General features: G+C 49.3%; 1 protein-coding gene across 2 annotated transcripts in view; it reads right to left on the reverse strand.

Annotated features, from left to right (window-relative positions):
* The window catches only part of COL5A1 (collagen type V alpha 1 chain), a 133,727-nt gene that overhangs the window by 18,407 nt on the left and 94,995 nt on the right, over positions 1–20,325 (reverse strand). For both annotated transcript variants that reach the window (XM_048325350.1, XM_048325349.1), the window contains exons 28-50: positions 18,894–18,938; positions 18,153–18,206; positions 17,515–17,622; positions 16,955–17,008; positions 15,681–15,734; positions 11,503–11,547; positions 11,146–11,199; positions 10,239–10,283; positions 9,560–9,613; positions 8,987–9,040; positions 6,950–7,003; positions 5,512–5,619; positions 5,255–5,344; positions 5,103–5,156; positions 4,390–4,497; positions 3,004–3,111; positions 2,378–2,431; positions 1,642–1,695; positions 1,336–1,443; positions 1,199–1,252; positions 1,009–1,116; positions 827–880; positions 381–488 (exon numbers count right to left, since the gene is read on the reverse strand). In XM_048325350.1, the coding sequence (XP_048181307.1) occupies positions 381–488; positions 827–880; positions 1,009–1,116; positions 1,199–1,252; positions 1,336–1,443; positions 1,642–1,695; positions 2,378–2,431; positions 3,004–3,111; positions 4,390–4,497; positions 5,103–5,156; positions 5,255–5,344; positions 5,512–5,619; positions 6,950–7,003; positions 8,987–9,040; positions 9,560–9,613; positions 10,239–10,283; positions 11,146–11,199; positions 11,503–11,547; positions 15,681–15,734; positions 16,955–17,008; positions 17,515–17,622; positions 18,153–18,206; positions 18,894–18,938 (1,629 nt within the window). The remainder of the gene's footprint in view (positions 1–380; positions 489–826; positions 881–1,008; positions 1,117–1,198; positions 1,253–1,335; positions 1,444–1,641; positions 1,696–2,377; positions 2,432–3,003; positions 3,112–4,389; positions 4,498–5,102; positions 5,157–5,254; positions 5,345–5,511; positions 5,620–6,949; positions 7,004–8,986; positions 9,041–9,559; positions 9,614–10,238; positions 10,284–11,145; positions 11,200–11,502; positions 11,548–15,680; positions 15,735–16,954; positions 17,009–17,514; positions 17,623–18,152; positions 18,207–18,893; positions 18,939–20,325) is intronic.

A 20,325-nucleotide genomic window follows, 5' to 3' on the forward strand; every position in this document is an offset into this window, starting at 1 on the left:
AGAAATTAGTGGCCTGGGTGTAAAGGTACAGTTCCCAAATCCAAGAGATCTCCTTGATCCTGTTTTGGAAGCTCTGCTCTGGTGCAGAAGACCTTGGAAAGCCTTAAACACAAAGCAACCCTGCTGCAGCTCCTCACCATGGGGTGAGATTCCTTAGCCTGCAAAAAGCACTGACAATTCCAGTATTTCTGGGCAGTATGGTACAGTGGGGTCTGTCCCTCATCAGCAGCCTAAAGAAGGGGGCTGAGATCATGGATCACCAGAGGAGCAATTCTGCAGCTGGGAAACTATTTCAGATTTCCACAGATATCTCTTGAAAATGTCTTTTCATGCAGAAATCTCTGCTGGGCAAGGTAAGGAAAGACTAAAGAGGTACTTACAGGGCTGCCTTTGGGGCCATCATCACCTGGTGGGCCTTTGGGGCCAGGTGGACCAGCAGCACCAGAGGGACCTGCTTCCCCCTTTTCACCTCTTTCACCTTTAGGGCCCTGTAAAGGAAAAAAGCTTTTATTATCCAGGAAAAAAAAACCCAGAACCTTACAGATCTCTAATTATCCTTTAATCAATTCTGAGCAAGAAGCTCTATTTGTGTCTCCAAACACAAGGACATGATTTAACAGTCCCTTCCCACAAGGACTGAGTGGTGTTCATGGTGTTCAGTCGTGGGTAGCCCAGATTGGGTGACTAAACGTGATCCTATAAATACCCAGGAACGTGGCAATGTGTCATCAATACCCAAATCCAGGACAGGGCTGGCTCAGTCCCTGCTGTCCCTCCACATCCACAGTTCTCCAGCACATCCACGCCGCTCCCAGGGGGCACTTACCGGGAGACCAACCTCGCCAGGGAGACCAGGCTCACCAGATTCCCCAGGTTCACCCTGCACAGGGAAAAAGAAGATGGAAATATTCACATTTCTGCAGGGGGATGAGTTTTCTGCTGGCACAGCAAAGCCACTGCACGAGTGCTGCAGCAAGCTCCTGCTTCAGGCTTCTGCGGGTGCTTTACCTTCTCTCCTACTGCACCAGGATTTCCTATTCCCCCAGGAGGACCCTGTGGACCATCTGCTCCTGGTGGCCCAGATGGACCTCTGGGTCCTGGTGGGCCTGGTGGACCCTGTGAGAAAGGGGGGACAAATTTCAGACGCCTTTCTCAGAGCAATTTCAGTGAGGAAAAAAGAAATAGGGAAGCCCCTTACCATCTGCCCAACGTCACCTGTTTCTCCCTTCTCCCCAGGTGGTCCAGGCAGGCCCTGTGGAGGTGGAGAGGAGGAGTTTTAGCTGTGAACATCTCAGATGAGCCCCAGCTAAGCCCTCGCTGGATGCTGCCAATTACCTGCAAGCCCACGGGGCCGGGGGGGCCAGGGAAACCTCGGGGTCCTTCGTCACCTTTCTGACCAAAGAGGCCTTGCTGTCCTCGGGGCCCGGGCTCTCCATCGGCTCCCTAAAAGGAGAGGGTCTGATGAGCCCAGCTCACACATGGGGTCACACAAACCCCATCCCACCACCCCCTGCTGCACCCAGAGACGATGCCCGGCTTGTGTTGGGCAGCAGCAGTGCCAGGCAGGATCATTCCAGTGCTTCCCAGGAGGCTTTTTTGGGGAAAAAAAGGGGATTTCTGCTAATAGGGGGCAATACTCACAGCTGGGCCAGGCTGACCAATCGGACCCTGTGGGCCGGTGGGGCCTGGGGGACCCTGTCACAAAAAAGAAATGTCAAGTCAGTGTTAGGAGCAGAGTGACAAATTCACCTGGGAAAGGTGAATTCCTTCAACACATTCTCCATGAACTGCATTAATTCCCAAAAGAGAGAGGGAGAACAGGGTCAGGTCTCCCTGGACACCCCAGCATTCCTCAGCCCTGGTGCCAATGGAGAGCAGGCACATCTGAACACATCTTTGCTGCAGCACAGCCATGTCCCAGCACTCAGCTCTAACCACTCACGGGTAACTCTTGTTCCTCAGGCTCTGGGCAGCACATAAAGGCTGTGGAACTGGATTTACCACAGAATCACAGGATGGTTTGGGTAGGAAAGGACCTTTAAAGATCTCCTGCTCCAATCCCTCTGTCATGAGCAGGGACATCTTCAACTAAATCAGAACTTCAGCCAAAGACCCAACTTTGATGGCAGCACTGCTCATGTTTCACAGATATTTCTATGCTAAGTGGGTGATGTGGAAATATCTCAGTGTTCCTGGGAGCTGGAGGCTCCCACTTGAGGCACTCACTCTTTTTTTACATCATGTGGGTATTTGATGAAGCACAGAAGATAAATCAACATTAAAAAGAAATTAAATTCATATCATTTTCTATTTCCAGCAAGTCCCACAACAAACCACACCCAAGAGAAGCAGCTAGAGCAGAGTCCCCTCCACTCACCTGCTCCCCCTTGTCACCTTTGCTGCCCTTCTGCCCAGGCTCCCCGATCTCACCCTGCCAGGAACAAAGGGACAACGTTAATTCCACACCACCCCCACATCTCAACATCCCAGCAACAGCCCTGTGTGTCTGCATCCTCATCCCAAAGATGCCAAATCCCACAGGAACACCCCAGTGCGCTGAATACTGCCAGAGATTTGGACATTCCAGGTGCAACCAAACCCTGTTCCATCCTACAATTCCGAGGCTGCCACACGATGCAGGAAGCTGCATTTTGCAGACCCTTTTAGCAGCTACGAGGGATTTGTCCCAGCTGATGTTTCCTGGGAATCCTCCACTCCAGAGGGGCTTAATGAGAGAGTGGGCAAAGGTAATTAATTTGGAGAGGCCGGGAATCTGTGGGCAGGCACCTGCTACAGGCTTGGGGGAGGCAAACTGGATTTCAGGGAATGATGTGGCTGGAAGAACACACGCAGCCCCCGTCTGCTGCTGCTCATCCCACGGGACTGTGAGCTCCATAAAACCTCCTCTGGAAGCACGTCCCACCCAACTGTGGGATGCATCATGGGGCCAACGTGGCCCAGTTCCTTCCCAGAGTGACCCCACGCAGCAGGAGCTGTCCCCACCTTATCTCCATCCTCTCCAGGAGGTCCAACAGGACCTGCTGGGCCCGGCAGTCCCACGGGGCCCTGGATGCCATCCCGGCCAGCTGGTCCTTGGGGACCCTTCTCCCCCTGGAAGCAGAAAAACAGGCAGGTCACACACAGAGCTCTCCAATCGACCCATTACAGCCCATTAAGGTTTTATTCAGCTGCTAATAACTCCTGGCTGCATGGGCAGGAACAGCAAAGCCGGTTCCAGCTGGTATTTCATCTGTGCTCCTTGTCTGAAAGGAGACAAAACTTCTGTCTTGAGGGATAATGAAAAGAACAAACAAACGTAAACAGTGAATATCCAGATCACAGCTGCAATTTCACTGCTACAGCAACATAATCTGATTTAATCTGAACCCTTTGCCATCTCTGTCTGGATGACAAACAAGACCCCAAGTAATTTTTACTCCCACGAGCCAGTTTTTGCTGATCCTGGTCCTGGCTGCCCCAACATTCACTGCTGCTCCCTCCCTGGCTGACCCCCAACTAAAGGAGGTTCTCAGGAGGCCTCGAGCTCCCTCCTTGAGATTCTGGACAAATAAAACCACCTGAAGTGAATAAAACAATCTCTGCTTCAGCATCTACTGGCACTCCTTTGAGCAGGAGCCTTCAATCAAATTTGTTTGTTTACAGGAACTGAACAGTGAATATTTTCCAGTTCCCTCGTATGTAATTGAATTGCATCCGAACCCTGGGTGCTCTCCCCTCAGTAATTAGATGCCACGTAAATTGCCTATTCATGCCGCCCCTGACTGACACATGGTGTAGGTACTCAGCAGGACAGATGTTCCTCAAGCTGATTCACCAGGAAATTCTCGCCTCTGGATTAGCTGCTGGACTTTCTAACAAACCAGCAAACGCGGCTGATACACGTTTTTGATAAAAATCAACCTCCACCAGAGCAGCCTGACATCACCAAAGCCACCACTGGCTGGTTTTGCTGATGGGGCTGGCTCGGTTCTCTGCCCACAGGCCTGGCCTTTGGCTGTCTGTCACCAGGAGGTGACACAGGCTGTTTGTCACCTGTTCAGCCCCCAGCTCTTCTCGTTGCCTGAGGACACCTCGGTCCCTGGGGTAATGGCCATGCTTGATAGCAGGGGTGTCACCAATGGGGCACCTGAGCAGCTGACATTCTCATGGCATTTTCTCATCTTGAGCACATCAAACCACAGCATGGCAGTGGTTTGATGTGCTCGAGATGAGAAAATTCCTTTTTAATTGAATTCCTTCCTAATTGAATTCCTTTTTTTGGGATTTAAATCCTTCATACACCTCCACAGGGACTGGTTCCATGCTCAGCTCCCTACTGGACACATCTCCAGCTGTCCCACAACTATTCATCTTTACACTGGTACTTACTGGAGCTCCCTTTTCACCCGCAGGTCCTGGAGGTCCCTGAGGGCCAGGTCTCCCTGGCAGTCCTATAGGGCCAGCTGATCCTGCAGGACCACGCTCCCCAGGAGAGCCCTGTTGGGAGGAGGAGGAAAGGAGCATTAATTGCAGTATCAAGCTTCACCCATGCCCAGACAGAAAGAAATCCAAGCTCCTCATCCATGTTTGTGCATGTCTGATGGGATAACTGCCATGTGAAGAGCTGGTACCACCAGCCTGAGGGGCCCTGCAGATTGTTTTTTTTTAATTAAAATCCCCGGAAGGGCTGGATTCTCCTCTGGATGGTGCAGAGAGCTCAGTTCCTGGGGACACATCAACAGCCTGGAACAAGAGCATGAGCCACTTCACAGCCAGCAGGGAGGGTTGGATGATGAATGTTTCCTTCCAGGAGGGTGGCCCTGAGCATGGATCTCAAGTGGAGACAACTTCCAGAGGGAAAGCAGGTGGATTAGAAGCAAAATCCTGGATGTCCTGAAGCCCCTGCAGTTGCCTCAGCCTGTCACGTACGCCCACAGCTGACCCCACAAAATCAAGGAGTTGTTACATGCATGGCTTGTAAAATAAAGGAACATCCAGGGAGTCGTCAGGAAAATCGGGATAAAGCCTGGAGCTGTGACTAACCCTCGCCTGGCTCTGCCAAGCTTGTAAATGGTGGTGCCTGCAAAGACAGGGATACTCACGGCTGGGCCTGGAGGGCCTGGGGGACCTTCGTTGCCTTTCAGCCCTGGAGAACCCTGGAGAGAGGAAAACAAAGTCATTTGGGGAGTGGGGGCTGGCCAACTGGACCAGCTGGGAATCCTCCAGCTGGAGAGAGCCAGCAGCCTCTACTCACAATGGGGCCGGGGAGGCCTCGCTCTCCAGGGAATCCTCTCAGTCCAGGGGGACCGTCCTTCCCTGGGAGGCCGGCGGGACCGGGATCCCCCTGCAAGGACAGGGACAAAGAGCTGAGGATCTGCACATTCCAAGGAGGCCCAGCTCATCTCGCCAGGCTCCAGCTGGGATGAGGCAGAAGCTTCATTTCTTTTCTGAATCATCCTCTCCATCTCCAGGGAGGGACAGGCAGCAAGGAGGGTGAATTGCAGTCCCTACCTTGGTCCCTTCTTTTCCAGTGAGGCCAGGAAGGCCTTGTTCACCCGGGGGACCCGGAGGGCCTGGATGCCCCCGCTCACCCATGGGCCCAGTCTCACCAGTTGGACCCTGGAAAAAACCAGTCAGAGAACATGGGGTGGGTGTTGGCAGAACAACTGAGGAAGGAAAAAGTGCAGGATATCAGGTTAGTCCTTTGGGCTGCAATGGGATGGGAGAGGTGCCCTTTCAGTGCCACCAGCAATCCCTGGAGAGATTCCCCCTCTGGCATCTACAGGAGCCTTGTTTTGGAAATGGTCAACTTTTTACTTGGCAGACTGGAGGCACTGGGAACCTCTGGAGTGAGAGCAAATTTTACACAAATGAGATGTTAACACTCCAACTATTATGCTTAGGTTTTCCTTTTTAATTGAAAACTTCCTAAGCACTCTCCAAGCCTGCTGATTCCTCCTCGGATGGGGCATAAATAATGCATGAGGCTCGTACTCCGTGGCAATTACCGGCTGCCTTTGTGCCCTCCGAGGGCACTCAGGGTGACAAGTGTCACCTCAGGCCCAGCCAGAGGGCTCCCCAGCCACCCATTTTTAGGAAGACAAAAGCCACGTGCACAAACCCACGGTGTCCCTGCCCGCTGGTGGCTTTGGGGACAGGGCTGTAACTCATGTCCTGCTGCAGGGGAGCACTTAGAGCACGCAGAGCTCACTCAGCAGCCACAGATCACAGCAACTGCGCCCAGCAGAGCCCCACAAAACTGCCACAAAACCTAATTTACACTTGACAAGACAGATAGGGCCGCCAGGGAATTGCCCCTAATCAGGGAATTTACAAATCAGGGACTTTATGCTGTCATTAAAGAGGACAAATTAATTACTTTCTAATTAAAGAGCTGCTCCCCAGCAGTTCAGGGAAGAAGGCTCGACCCAAAGCATGCACTCAGTGTAGGCTCACTGAAAGTTGTGCTTGTTCCCGCATTGCACAGAGCTCTTGGTGACTGAAAGGAAACCAGCCCAGCCCTGACAGAATCTGGCAGCACTTCAGATTAAAGAGGGATGATTTTCCTCACAGTGACAGGGAAGAGCACTCCGGCATCACGTTTGCTCTGCCCTGACCACCAGCAGCTGCACAGCCCTGGGAGATCTCATTTAACTCCCTGTCTGCTTAAGGTCTTTTAGCTGGGTTGTGTTTTTTACACAAATCTCTCTCTCTTACACCGGTTTTCCACCAGGGTGGTTGTGCTGAGTTCACAGGAACCACCTCATTTAGGTTTTTCTAAACCCCATCCCGCCCCTCAGCAAGGTGAGCTGGGGCCATGAGGGGATTTCACACCTGCCTCAGGAATTTCAAAGCCACCTGACAAGGCTTTGTCTTCCCTGGAAAAGGAGTCCCAGTTGAACCAGTAAAGACCAGAGGGCTGGTACAGGGGTGAGAATTTGCTTCTTACCTGAGGGCCTACGACACCAGGGGGGCCTGGAGGGCCAGTCTTGCCTTGGAAACCCTGTTAGAGAAAGGGAAAAGACAAAGAGGTGACACTTCTGCCAAGGACTCCTCCTGAGAGGGTCACACTGGACCAGCTGCTCCTCCTCCCGTGAAGCCTCTGACCAGCATGGGCACCCGAAGGAAAAGGGAATAAGAAATCAAACAGAAAGTGGGAAAAATGTCTTTGTACATTTCTAAAGGGTGAAACAGAGGAAGAAGAAGGGATTCTCAAAGCTCTGCTGTTTGGATGGGGCTGTTGTGGTTTGCTCATATAGATATATATATATAAATCTGTTACGCTCATAAAACCATAGAGGAAATGCCTATTAAAAATGTCATTAATGGCTATTAAAAACCAGTGTGAGTTTCTCCATGCTGAGCAATCCTTAAAAGCTATTTCCCTCATCCTGCTCCCCGTTCTGGTGCTGGTTTAGGCTCAGCTCTGTCTGAGCTCAGCTCCCAGAAGCGCGGGGGCAGCACCACAACCCGTGGGGGCTGAGTGAAGCTTTATCTCCTCCATCAACATCTGAAAGGAATCACAGCCCTGTCTGTCCCCAAACGATGACGAGCAGAGAAGTCTCCATGACAGCTCCTTCCAATGGCATTTTGAAGAGGGACAACAAGGAACTCTCAGCACTTCGATTGTTTGGCTCTCCCAGGCTACTCTTCAAAAAGCACATTAATTATGGTTTTTACTCCAGCCTGCTGACAGGCTTGAGAAATGGCATTTAGGGCTCACGGGCTATTTTCTCATTGCCACAAAAGAGGATCAGATAAATCCCATGCCAACGCTAGTCTGTCATGCTAAAATAACTCCTCCATGCTACTCTGGCTGCCTGCAGATCAGAAAATATCCTGTCACTGATGGGGAAATGGCAAAATATCCTTAGGAAATGAAGGTACAATTGAAACTCTTATCGTACACAACTATTTAGACCATTTCTGTGCAGGGCTTTCCTTATTAACCTGAAGAAAGGGGTTTCCTTTTGTGCTCTTTGAGCCTTGGGCACGGGGTTTTTTGAATCTGTCATGGCTTTTTTAGAGCCAATCTTTGCAAATCTAATATGGCCAAATACCTCAGCGTGCCTGTTTGCTGCTGAGTGGGAACTTAAAGAAAAGGAGGTGTTTGGCACAGAGATTTCAATCTTGCATGAAGAGACACTGCACTGACCACGCTACCAATGTAGAAGGAGTATTTAATTCATTTTTATGTTTCTCTCTTTGCTTTTTGTCACTCTGTGGGGAAAAGGGGACAAAAAAGAGACTTCTGCTGCCTGGGTCTGAAGGGGAAAGTGATCTCTGCAAGGCTGATGGCACAGGTTAAGAGAGATTCTGTTTCCTGGGAGAGGCAAACCGAGGAAAGCTACCAGGGAGAACTTTCAGACCCCAAAATAATTAAAAAGACCATTCTCCATTCATTCCTGCAGACTTGGAGGCTGATGCTTTTTATTCCAGTCTCAGAAGCTGATGACAGCAAATGCTGTCAAAGTTTTCACTGCTCCCTCCCCCTTGGCTGGAGGTGTCCTTGGATGTCATGAAAAACTCAAGGAAGGAAGGCTCAATGTCAGTCAGGCTCTGACAGGTAAAAACTCTTCACCTTTAAGTTAATCTTGACCTGAGGACTGGGCTCAAAACCACCTCAAACCCCTTGTTTTAAAATCAGTCCTATGGCGTGTAAATAAGTATCTGGTGCTGGGCTGAGCAGTGTTTGCATTGCCTGGCTTAGCAAATGGCAGGCAAGTTAATTAAATTGTGTAGTAAGTTGAGGGGAAAAAATGCATAATGTGCAAAGCCCTTTTTATGCTCATTTGCTGAGGAAGGCAGTGAAGAAAAATGGGCTGCTCCCCACAGACCATCCCGAGCAGCTGGAGAGACACAGACCCTCAGGGAATCCAAACCATCCAAACGTGGGGCTGCATCTCCCCAGTGGCACAGGAGGGTTTGGAGAGACTAAAATGAGGCTCAGGACTCACGATCTGCCCAACATTTTCTGGCTACTTACAGTTTCTCCTCTCTGTCCAGGGTGCCCAGGCAATCCATCCTTCCCAGGAGGACCCTGTGGCAAAAACATCACCAAGTGCTCAGTAAAAAAACTGTGATAAGGAGTGAATCAGCCCTGCTGGCCTCAGCTCCCAGCCATTTCACAGGGAAATGGGGGTGCTCAGAACCCTAAAAGCTACACCCCTTTCCCACACATCTCCCAAAGGATTTATCTCACAGGTCCAGAGCAGGAGCTGCTCACCACACTCAGGATATCACTCCCAAAACATCTCTGAGGCCCCCCCCCCAGTGTACAGTAACTGCAGAGACAGCAGGGATGTGCTGTCCTCCACATCCACAGAGGGACAAGAAAGCACAAAGCAGCCAAGAAAGATCCCAGAGATCCTGAGTCAGTAGGAAATGAACATTTATAATCAGCTGCAATTTACTTGGCTATTTAAAATCTGAAACCATGGGCTGTTATCAGCATGTCTCGTTTTTATTGGGAACGTCACCACTTGTCAGGGAATCAGCTCAGGCTGGGTGGGAAAGACTGGATTATTTCTTTGGATGTCCTAGGAATTGAGTTACTTACAGGGGGGCCTTTTGGTCCAGGAAATCCAGTCGGTCCTTGAGGCCCTGGTGGTCCCTGGGATGAAAGACAAGCCAGAGAACTTGGTTAAGGAACCTGCAACACTTGATATGAGATATTACCTCTGTGTGAGCAGCAGGTGAGCACAAAGATCTGGAAAGCCAAATGCTGGGGGATTTCGTAGAAAACAATTACAAAAAGAACAAAACAAAAGCAGAAATTGAGGCTAAAATCATGAAAGTCCCATTGTTTCAGTATTTCCACCTAACTGTGATCTGGAGAGAGCAGCACAAGGTCCTCGAGAACCACATCCTCCAGAAACCAGACCCTGGCTGCCTGCAGTCACCCAGGGGTGACTTTTCCCTCCTCCCACGAGTGATGCTTCCACAGGACACCCAAAGTGCCACCTGAGCCTTCCCTGGAGAGCTCAGACGGGACCTAAGGGCTGTGGGTGCCTTGGGGGACGCCTCTCCCCAGCAGCACTTTCACCTTGGATTTCTAACCAGAATTTTCCTTTTTTGCTTTTGCTGAGCTGCATTCCTGGCTCCTGCCCACTCCTCTCTGCTAAAAGGGCACCCAGGAGGATGCTCCTTGCCAAAAACTCCTCAGGCCTGCAACCCCACCTCCGCTGCCAGAGCACTGGACTGAGCTGAGTCCTGCTTTACCCCCCAGCTCATCTTACCCGTTCTCCAGGAGGACCAGGGGGGCCGTCACCACCAGAGTTGCCCTTTTAGGAATAAGGAAAACAAGAGACCATTAAAAAACACCCAAATCTTCTGTGTGCAAAGGCTTCAGATGGCACCAGGCCCACGGTGACACCACACCCCAGCAACTCCCCCAGCCCTCTCTAATAATAATTCTGTGTCAGGAGCAGCAGCCAGTGACAAACGAGCAGCTGCTTGTTCCCCACACATCCCTTCATCAAAATCCAGGGGAGATTGGGCTATTTCCACCACACAGTGGCCTCCCTCAGAGAGATAAATGCCACCCCAAAGAGGAGGGATTTATCAAAAATTCCTGCCAACACAAAGCCCAGACATTTGTTTTTAAATCTGGCAGCACGGTGGTGACAACATCTTGCAACCAAAGCTTTGCTTCCATCAAGCCTGGTGATCAGTGCTCAGGTAATCAGGCACTGCCTCTGGCTTGGCTGGGAGAAAAATCCCAGATTTTGCTGGTGACCAATCCTGGGTGAACAGTGGGAAGGCAAAGTGGCTCTGGGGACCAGCAGCTACACAGCCCCTCACCCCCAACACAGCCTAAGGGCTCTAAGGAGGTTTAAACTCTATTTAAACACCAAAAACAAGGGGTTAGGGGAGGTTTAAGGGGCTGTAGGGTTGTGCTGGTGTGCGGGTTGTGCTGGTCCTCAGTCTGGGCATGCACTTCAAGTCCTGCTGACTCCTGGGCCAACACATTTACAGAACCCGTGCACGTGTTCTGCAGTTGGGTTGTGAGCCATTTAGCTGGGAATAAACCTCAGCAGGGCTCAGCTTTCCAAATCCAATGGAAAAGGAAAGCAGGGAGATGGAGGGCGATGAACCAGATGCTCTCTACACCAACACGACCCCAAAGGCCCCCCCAAGCCTTACCTTCGGGCCAGGTTTTCCAGTGCTTCCCCTGGGGCCTCTTTCCCCACGTGGACCCTTGAAAAGACACAAAAGGGGACATTTGAGGCCTTTCTGCTGCCTCAGGCGAAGCACCTCAAGCACCTGAGCTACATGGGGACAACAAATCATCCCAGAAGCAGCAAGGGGTGGCAGAAAAGTCATCAGAAACGCTTAAACCACGTTCACTGCGGAGACCCAGCCCCAAATCAGCGTCCCCCTGGCTTAGCTGCAGCTGCTGAAGGCCAGATACCCCCCAGTGAGGACACAAAGCACATCCCAGTTGCCCTCTGGCCGTGACAAGGTTTGAAAAGGCACAAGGATGAAGAACTGGCTCGTTACCGTCGGACCACGCTGCCCCCTTGGACCTGGTTTGCCAGGAGTGCCCTGGAATGGAAAAGGAGAAGGGATTAGGAACCAGCACCACAGCAGAGGAACCCACAGCAGGGCCTGTCACACACAAACTGCCTCAGAACCTCTCTGCTTCTCATCTTCCATGAAAAGATCAGCAGCAGGTTCACTTTCCTCTCCTGGTTCTTGTATTTATTTGAATTTATAGCACTTGGGCAGGTCTGGACAGTGATCCCAATGTCCAGACAACATCTGTTCTCTGAGGGAGCGAATTTCTTCAGGAACAGCATCCCGAGTCCTTTAAAACCCCACAAAGGCTTTCAAAGATGAGGCCACCCACTCAGACCATGCAGTATCCCATAAACCCAGCTGAAAGGCTCTTCAACTCTACCACCCCAACACCTGTAATCCCTTTTTCCCCCCACTGATGTAGGGCAGGACCCTCACCCTGCTGCTGCCAGGTGCTGCAGTGGGATATGGAAGGAGCGGCAGCAGATTCCTGCTCGGAGCAGCTCCTTCCCACCACAAAGGCCAATTAGGCTGCCCTACATATTTACAGATCTTCCCTAACTCGGAGCTAAACAAGGAATTCCAGGCGTTGTTTGGCAGCAGCTCATGAGATCTGACAGCTGCCCTCAGCTCCCCGGGATGGGGGACTGGAATTAATCCTGACATGGAGAAGGCAGAGGCTGCTGGGGCCTCAATCTGGCAGCACTTTAAGCTGTGCCTAAAAGAAAAGGAATGGCCTAAAAGCCCAGTTTTAGCTGGTGTCAAATGGCCAAAAAAAAAGCTGAGGGGTTTGACTTTGTTCCTTTGGACCTGCAGCCCATTAATGGCACCAATCACCTGTGAAAGGAGGGGAGAGGAAGCCTCGATCCCATGGAAGGAACACTGGCTGCTTAAAATATCACTTTGCCACTTTCTGCCCCAAATCCATCACCTCGCTGCGCTGCCGGCTCGGCTCTGACACTCATTAACCAGCAGAACATAAAACAGGAGCTGGAAAACTTTACCACCAACTTTCTCCCAGCTGCTAAAATTAGTCCTGCTGAAATCTTCCTTGTTCTGCAGCTCCATTTATTAAAGCCTGCTGGCTTTTTTTTTTTCTCTTTTTTTAATTAATTACAAAATTCCCTTTAAAGTACTCCAGCTGGTTTTCTTTGAGCTCTGGGAGGCTAAATTGGAGCAGGTGGGGAGGAGGGGGTGCTGCCTCCCCTCAGGTAGCCCCCCACACTCCTCTCCTTCTTCCACAATTCTATTTTTAAGCCAAATTTCCCCCTGCTTATTGCTGTCATTAATCATGCATTCAGCCCCGTGTACAGTCGCAGAGAATCTATATTCCCTGTAAACATACACAGACCTGTATTTTTCAAACAAAGATTCTGACGTGAAGGAAGCTAAATTCAGATTATTTTTGAGGCACACAAAGAAAATGGGTGGATTTGGGGAGTTCCACACCCCCCAGGCTCTGTCAGACTGGGCAAGCAGGGAAATCTATTGTCCCCTGCTCGTGGCAGAGGCCTCTGAGCTCTGGCAATAAGATTTCTTATTCATGTTTAACTACTGATTTCATGAGCAGCTCTTGAAAAGATCCTGAGCTCTCCTCGAGCTGAGGATGGGGTCGGTGATGAGCAGCTCTCAGGGGGTTGAATGGGTCATAATTCTCCAAAAGCACCAGACACAGAATCAAGGACTGCTTTGGGATGGAAGGGACCTGAAAGCTCAGCTCATTCCAAACATTCCCATGGGCAGGGACACTTTCCACTAGTCCAGGTTGCTTCAAGCCCAGTCCAAAGTCATTCCAGGCTCTTTCAAACAATTTCTCTCCATCTTTCCTGCAGGTTCCCTTCAAGTTCTGGGAGGCCACAATCAGCTCCTCTTCTCCAACAATCCCAATTTTCCCAGCCTTTTCTCAGGATCATCCTTTAATCATCTTAATCCCTTTTTCCATTCCCCACTTTTACCTTTCCATGCCTTTTTTTGTACAACTGAACAGTTACAAGCTGAACTTTCATGTTTGGGGAAGTTCAGCACTGCAACATCAAAATTCAGCTGCCTGTGCAGGTCCTGTCCTTCCACCTTTGATTTTCACTTTTTAAAAAGATTATTTAAGGGCTTGGGAAAACTCTTTGTGCTCTGAAATAACAAACAGAAAAGCTGAGTTGCATTTTGTGAGAGAAATGTGGGATTTGCATGATTTTGGCCACATCAGCCAGGGGGTTGAAGAGCTTAATGGTGACAAGGTGATAAAGAAAAGGCAAACAAATGATTTGGGGTTGTTTTAGGTGCAAATTGAGTTCTTCCACAATGAACTGGAGGAGAAAACCTTGGAAATTCTCTTTCTTGACTCCATGTGAACACACTCATAAACCCAGCAATTTGAGTGGTCTCAGGAGAACCAGAGGGGGATTTATCAAATCTGACTCAACGAGGCTTAAATTAAGATGAGGGTCTGCATTTGGACCCCAGCTCAGCCCATAATTCTGTATAAAATTGCTTTTCTCTTATTTCAAATGGGATACTTGGGAGCAAAAGAAAAAAAAAAAAAAAAAAGATGGATAGCAAAGCTGTTACTGAAAATCAGCATTTCTGCTGCTACTCTCACGTTTCCAAGCTGAGCTCCTGTTGCTAGTGGAAAGATTTGGCCATGAAAATCTCTGTCTACACTGATAAAATGAGCGCAGGTTGGTGGACTGGGTATAAAAATGGTAGAAATGGTCTAATCACCCATTCAAAATTTAAAAAAAAAAATTAAAAATAGAAATTGCCATGAAGTAAATCAATGTTTGAAAGGTAAAAAACCCCTTTTTAATTCCTGAACTGAAGAAACGTGTGGCATGCCAAGGGTGTAACTAAATATCCTCACTACCTCCATTAAAGGCACAAAGATACTTTGGAATAAAAGTGACTGAAGTGCTGATTTTTTGTCTTTTCTTCTCTTATCATGGCTTGGTTCTGAAGCTGGGCCCTTCCCCATCAGATCTGCTCCTTCCCCAGTCCCTTTCAGGCTGGATAATGCCAAAATTCAAGCCTAACCCCGTCAGGATTTGTTCCAATCTCATAAATGGCCAGCTCCTGGTACCTTCTCCACTCCCTGGAAGGTTTCCCATCCCAGATGGATTTTACTCCATCCCAGAATAAAATCAGCCATGGATGTGGAGGGTTCCAAGCAGCACATCCCTCCCTGCTCTCCTACACCCCCCAAAAATCCAGCCCAGGGGTTTTATTGCTGTTGATTTGAGAAGGAAGGTGGTAATTCCATGTAATTCCAGGGCTCCAGGGAATTCCAGGCTGAATTTCCCGGCCTCCCTCCTCCTGCCCAGCCGGAGCAGAGGGAAGGATGAGGATGAGCATTTCTAGTTCAAAATGAAATGAAGTAATAAAAAAGGGGGATGGATAGAACCCAAACTGCAGTGGCACGATATTAACACAGTGCAAAGTGATTTGTATTTCCTGGGCTCCTCTCAAAGCTGTCTGTTAGAAGTCATTTCTATTTAAATGAGAGGAAAAAGGAAACTAATTCCACTTGCTGTCCTCACTCCCCCTTCTTGTCACTGTGACCGGAGCTGGTGCAGAAAATGACTTTGTTTGTACTCTGAATCCCTTAATTCGAGCATGTTCTGCAGCAGATTAAAAAAAAAGTCAGTATATTTAGACAATTCCTATTCTGAGAGAAGGCTGTGGAGGTGGGGTGAGAGGGAGAGACAAGGCTGGGGGATGAAACCCCCTGATTTCCAGGGTGTCTCTGAATTTTGAGCAGCTTATTAAAAGCAGCCAGAGTGTTCTCAGCCATGCACATAGAATTGCAAGTTAGGTTCAAAATGGTTCTGGCTGCTTCTGAACAGATCCAGCCATCCCTAATAATTACTGTTAATTAAAGAGCTCTTTGTGCCCTGAGCAAAGTCTGACAGTGCAGGAAGGATTCAGGTTCAGAGGAGACTCTTAAAATATCCTGAGGGGAAAATTTCCAGGGTTTAATTGGGGAGCTGCTGGCTGTGTTATCACCAGCATCCTCCTGTCCTGCAGCAGGAACCCCATCCTGGGATGAGCCTTTTTGGGCAACTCCTAGGTGGGAAAGCCTCTGGAGCAGCAGTGGAGAGATGCCCACATCCTCCAGGAGCTTTGGAGAGCAAAGAAATCAGCGAAGCAATGGACAAAACAGCTCTTACCCGTGTGCCCTTCTCTCCGTTGGCTCCTGGAAATCCTGGGAAGCCGATGGAGCCCTTGGGAAAGAGCAAACAGAGAGGGAGAGGCTCAGGACACACCCAGGGGCAGCCCTGGCCATCCCCACCAGCACCCACCAGCCTGGAGTGACCCCAGCAGCTCCCAGCCCTTGTTCCTTAAACCTCCCTCTAAAAACAGCAAAACCAACTCAGGCCTGGGATGACCTCAGAAATTAAATTTCCTCCAAAAACAACACAAAAACAACAACAAAAAAAAACAACCAAAAAAAAAAAAAAAAACCAACCAAACCAGATCCACGCCTCATTAGCAGTCACTGCAAAGGCCCAAGCCCATGGATGTGATGGGAGCCCAGGCAGGATTTGGGATTTTAGCTCCTAAATCACTGTGGTGCACATGGAAATTTAAATCTGGGCTTGTTCCTTTCTGATGTCAGTGCCTGGAGAATTGGTGCTGCTGCTTTTAAAATATGAATTAGTCCAAGAAAATGCAAAAAACACCCTCGTCAACCCTACTCCAGATATAAAATGCAAATTAAAAAACAAACCATCCACACCACAAGCAGGAAACAATCTCTTGCAGATAATTACGTCTCCAGAATAAAACAAGCCCGGGTTGGTTTGCTGGTTTTTTTTTTTTTTTTTAAGCAGTGAACATGAATAATGAAATACGATTCTTAAGAAAAAGTTAACAAAAACAGAAGTTCCCAAAGCCTCCAGGGCAGGTGAAAACCGGGCTGTAGCCTAAGTCTATGGAGTGGAATTCACGGTTTTAATTTAAAAAAACGCCTCGAAAATGGCCCAAAAGGAGGTGGGCGTGGAGATAAGCTACAAAGGATGTTTGCAAATATGCAAATGGCAGCTTTATTTTCATTTCAGGGAGACCCTGAGTCATTAGCAATTCTCCTTAATTAATTAGATAACACCATCCTAGAAGATAAAAACCCTAATCCAAGGAGAAAGACTATAATGCCTTTTAGCAGCAGGAAAGCTCCCAGGGAGCCTGTCTGTATCCATCCCTGCACATCCCATCCCTTCTCCAGGTCTTCCCACCACTTTAGGACCGAAGCCATGCACAACCAGCCCCTGAATTGCACCAGCTCAGGGCTGGGAGCTATTTTTGCCCATCCCTATTTTTGTCCTGCATGGGTGGGAAGGAGGGACCTTGTCCCATGAGAGGGGCTGAGCTTGGCTGTGTCCCTGGGTTCTCCATCCCATCCCAAACTCCCCCATCCCATCCCAAACTTCCCCATCCCCATTACCTTCGGGCCCTGCCTGCCCGGATACCCAGGCAGTCCTGGCACGCCGAGTTTTCCCTGAAATACAAAGAGAAGTGTGTTAGACCTCAGGAGCAGCATCAGAGCCAGCAGAAAGGGGAGATGCTGAGTGCAAGGAGGAGCGGAGCAGATGGAACCTGGGTGGAATTAAACTTTGGGGCACTGAGTTCATCCTCTGCCCTCCCTGAGGGATTCCCAGTGGGGAGATGCAGAGTGAACACTGCGACTCTGCTGAGGATTAATTGGGAATGGTTGGGGTTTTATTTTAATTAGACTGGAGTCCATGATACTTTTAATTTCTCCATTTATTCCCCTCTGATCTTTTTTTTCAAGGCATTGTACCCAAACAAATAACCCCAAAGAGACCAAAGCCTCGACATGGCTGCACTAAACCCACATCCCTCGGGCCGCCCTTCACACAAAACTCTCACAGCTCCTCTTCCTCCCTCTGCCCTAAAACTGTCCCCTCACAGTTCTCCACCCACCTGCGACAGCCAAAATAGTGGGATTTAGTGTAAAACATGGAATTCCCATCCTTGGCTCACCTTCTCTCCAGCAGGCCCAAGAGGCCCTGGATCTCCATTGGGGCCAGAGCGACCTTTGGGACCTTCGGGCCCATCCTCACCCCGAGGGCCGGGGGGTCCAATTTCCCCCTGTTAATTACAAGGTAAGTGTTAATTAGACAGGCGGGTCCCAGATCCCATAGATATTCCATGCAGATATTCCATGGAGCTGCTCGAACAGCTCTGGGAGAAAGCTGGGCTTCACCAGGAGGCCCAGGGGAGATTAAACTGTGGAGTGGGACCAAAGCTCTGGGGTTTGATCCCCACAAAACCCATCTTTTCCTGCAGCTGTTATCCCATCCGCACACGGAACATCTCCACAAAAACTGCCTTCATTGGCTCTGATTGCAGCCCTTTCACCCTCCTCCCGCTTCCCAAATCGTGGCTGGATGTGCAAAGCAAGCCCTGGGAAGTGTTTAATTGAGGGCTGAGGGCAACTGCAGGACAATTATGGGAATTATTGGGAAATCTGAGAGTGGACAGGACTGAGGTGTGAGATGGACTGTGGCACTGCCAGCTCCAGCAGAGTCACTCTGTCACACAGAGGAGCAGGAGATGGTTCCACGCTGGGAACAGCCAGGAGCTGCTGGACACAGATGGATCCCATCCCAGACTCTTACCCGGTCTCCTTTGATGCCCATGTCACCTTTGAAGCCAGGGAAACCATCTTCACCCTAAATAATGGAGAAGGGAAAAGTCATCCAAGGTATAGAGAGCGGGGGGAAAAAAAGAATTAAAGTTTCTCAAGCCTCACTGTTCAGCCCCTGCTCAAGCTGAGGTCCCCACACTGCCCACCACAGTGGCTTCTCCAAGTCCTTGGAGAGCACAAAGAGGCATGAAAAGCCATCCAGAACCCCAAGGGATCCCTACAGTGTCCCCAAATGTGCCTTGCATCCCATCCTGCCTGCAAGCCAACATCACAAACAGGCCCAACGTGAATAACAAGACCTTGGGAGCACAATTATTTCTGAAGTAGGACTGGTTTTATTCTCATGGAGGAGGTTTTACACCCAGCTCGCAGGCAGCCTCCGGGACACTGCAATATTTCCTTCAGCCATTCATTAAAAGGAGGTTTAATTGCAGATTAATTAATAATGCATCTCCTCCTACAGCTGATCCCTGAGAGGCAGTGAAGACACAGTTCCCAGAAAGTTTTAAAGTTTGGGAGATGCCAAGCTAAAACTGCTGAATTTGTTGCTGAATTGCTGTGGAGGGGCAGGAATGAAGGAAGGGTGCTCAGGCCCCCTTTTTTCCCCAAGAAAAACCCCTTGTGCAGGAGAAAACATTCCAGGGAAGGTCCTGTGGGATCCACCTGCAAAAATGCCCAGAAACTGTAGAAACTCAACCCAAACTGAACTCACCTTTTCCCCCTTGGTGCCTTTCAACCCACGAACTCCATCTGCTCCCTTGGGAGAGAAACCCAGATGTTACAAGGTATAGGGAAAGTTTAGAGGGAAGAAATTAAAAATCACCATTAATTGTAATGATTTCTGCTTTCTCTGATGTCGATAATTATATCTCTGCAAACTGTGATGCTCTTAAACATATCATTAATTAAATATCAGCTGCTGCCCTCTGGATTTTGGCTCACCAGGGAGCATCTTACAGTCCCAAACCTCTGCTGTGTTGATTTGGTAGGTGGGGTTGGTGGTCTCTACCTATAAGTTCTGTTCCCAGGGACAAAATTCACAACAAAATCTTTTTTTCTGTCTGTATTTTCCATAGAAACTTGAAAAAAAAAAAAAAGAGTATCCACACCAGCACAAGAAAAAACACCACTTTGGGGTTTTTTGTTAAAAGGAGTAATGCTTTGCTTGGGTGTTTTAAGTTTTTCTTCCTTTTAGCACGTCAAGAAAAAGTATAATTAAAAATCCATCAAGATTTGTGCAGCAGAGCAGGGCTCTGGTAAGGGAGGAAAGATCTGAAAGTTATTTATGGCTACAAACCCAATCAGACACTTCTTTTTTTCCCCAAGCTGGAGGCTCGTGCAGTTCACGGAACGCTGCTCGTAGGAAGCTAAACCTTGGCTGTGGGGTTTGGTGCACCACACAATTTCTTGAACTCCTTCTAACGTGGAGCAGTTCCAACTTCAATGGGAAATCCAACATTCCCTAATGGATCACTCTATCTCCATCTGCAGCCTTGCAAGAAATGAGCTGCAAGTTTGCTCTGGTTAAACACATCCCACTGAAGGTGGAACAGCAAATGCGTTTCTGCTGTTGAAAAGGAGGGGTTTGAGACGATTTAACTTCACCTTTCTCAGTCTCCAAGCTGTGTTTGTGTTTGCCAGTGCAGATCCCTGTGGATTCATGGGATTTTTGGGATGCAGGATGCATGTGCACCTGAATTGGTACATCCTGATGGGCATAAAACCACAAGCGAATGGGGAAAAAAATCCCCACTGCCTCGCCAGCAGCAGGAATGAGGCAGGAGCTGGAATTCAATCCATGAAAAAGCACATGGCTGAGACACTCAGGCTCTGCCAAGCAAGGCTTGGGACCAGGAGCATGAAAAGCTAACTTTGTGTTGGGAAAAGGCTGCTCTGGTTTATCAGCCTTGTAAAAGGCTGCACATTCTGGCTGGGATTTACTCTGGCTGTAAACTGGGAAGAATGGGAATGGGAGCGAGCCTTGCTCTCCCAGAATTACGAGGGAAATCTCTCCAAAGTGCTGAACTGGGGTTGTTGAGGAGCAGGGAATTTGTAATCCCCCATGGATAAAATGCTGGCCCAAGACTTGCTGGAGCAATAACTGCAGGTGGTCACTGAGGTGGCCCTGAGTGGACATCTGTGCC

Source organism: Corvus hawaiiensis, chromosome 21 (assembly GCF_020740725.1).
Source record: "Corvus hawaiiensis isolate bCorHaw1 chromosome 21, bCorHaw1.pri.cur, whole genome shotgun sequence".
NCBI classification, from domain to species: Eukaryota; Metazoa; Chordata; class Aves; order Passeriformes; family Corvidae; genus Corvus; species Corvus hawaiiensis.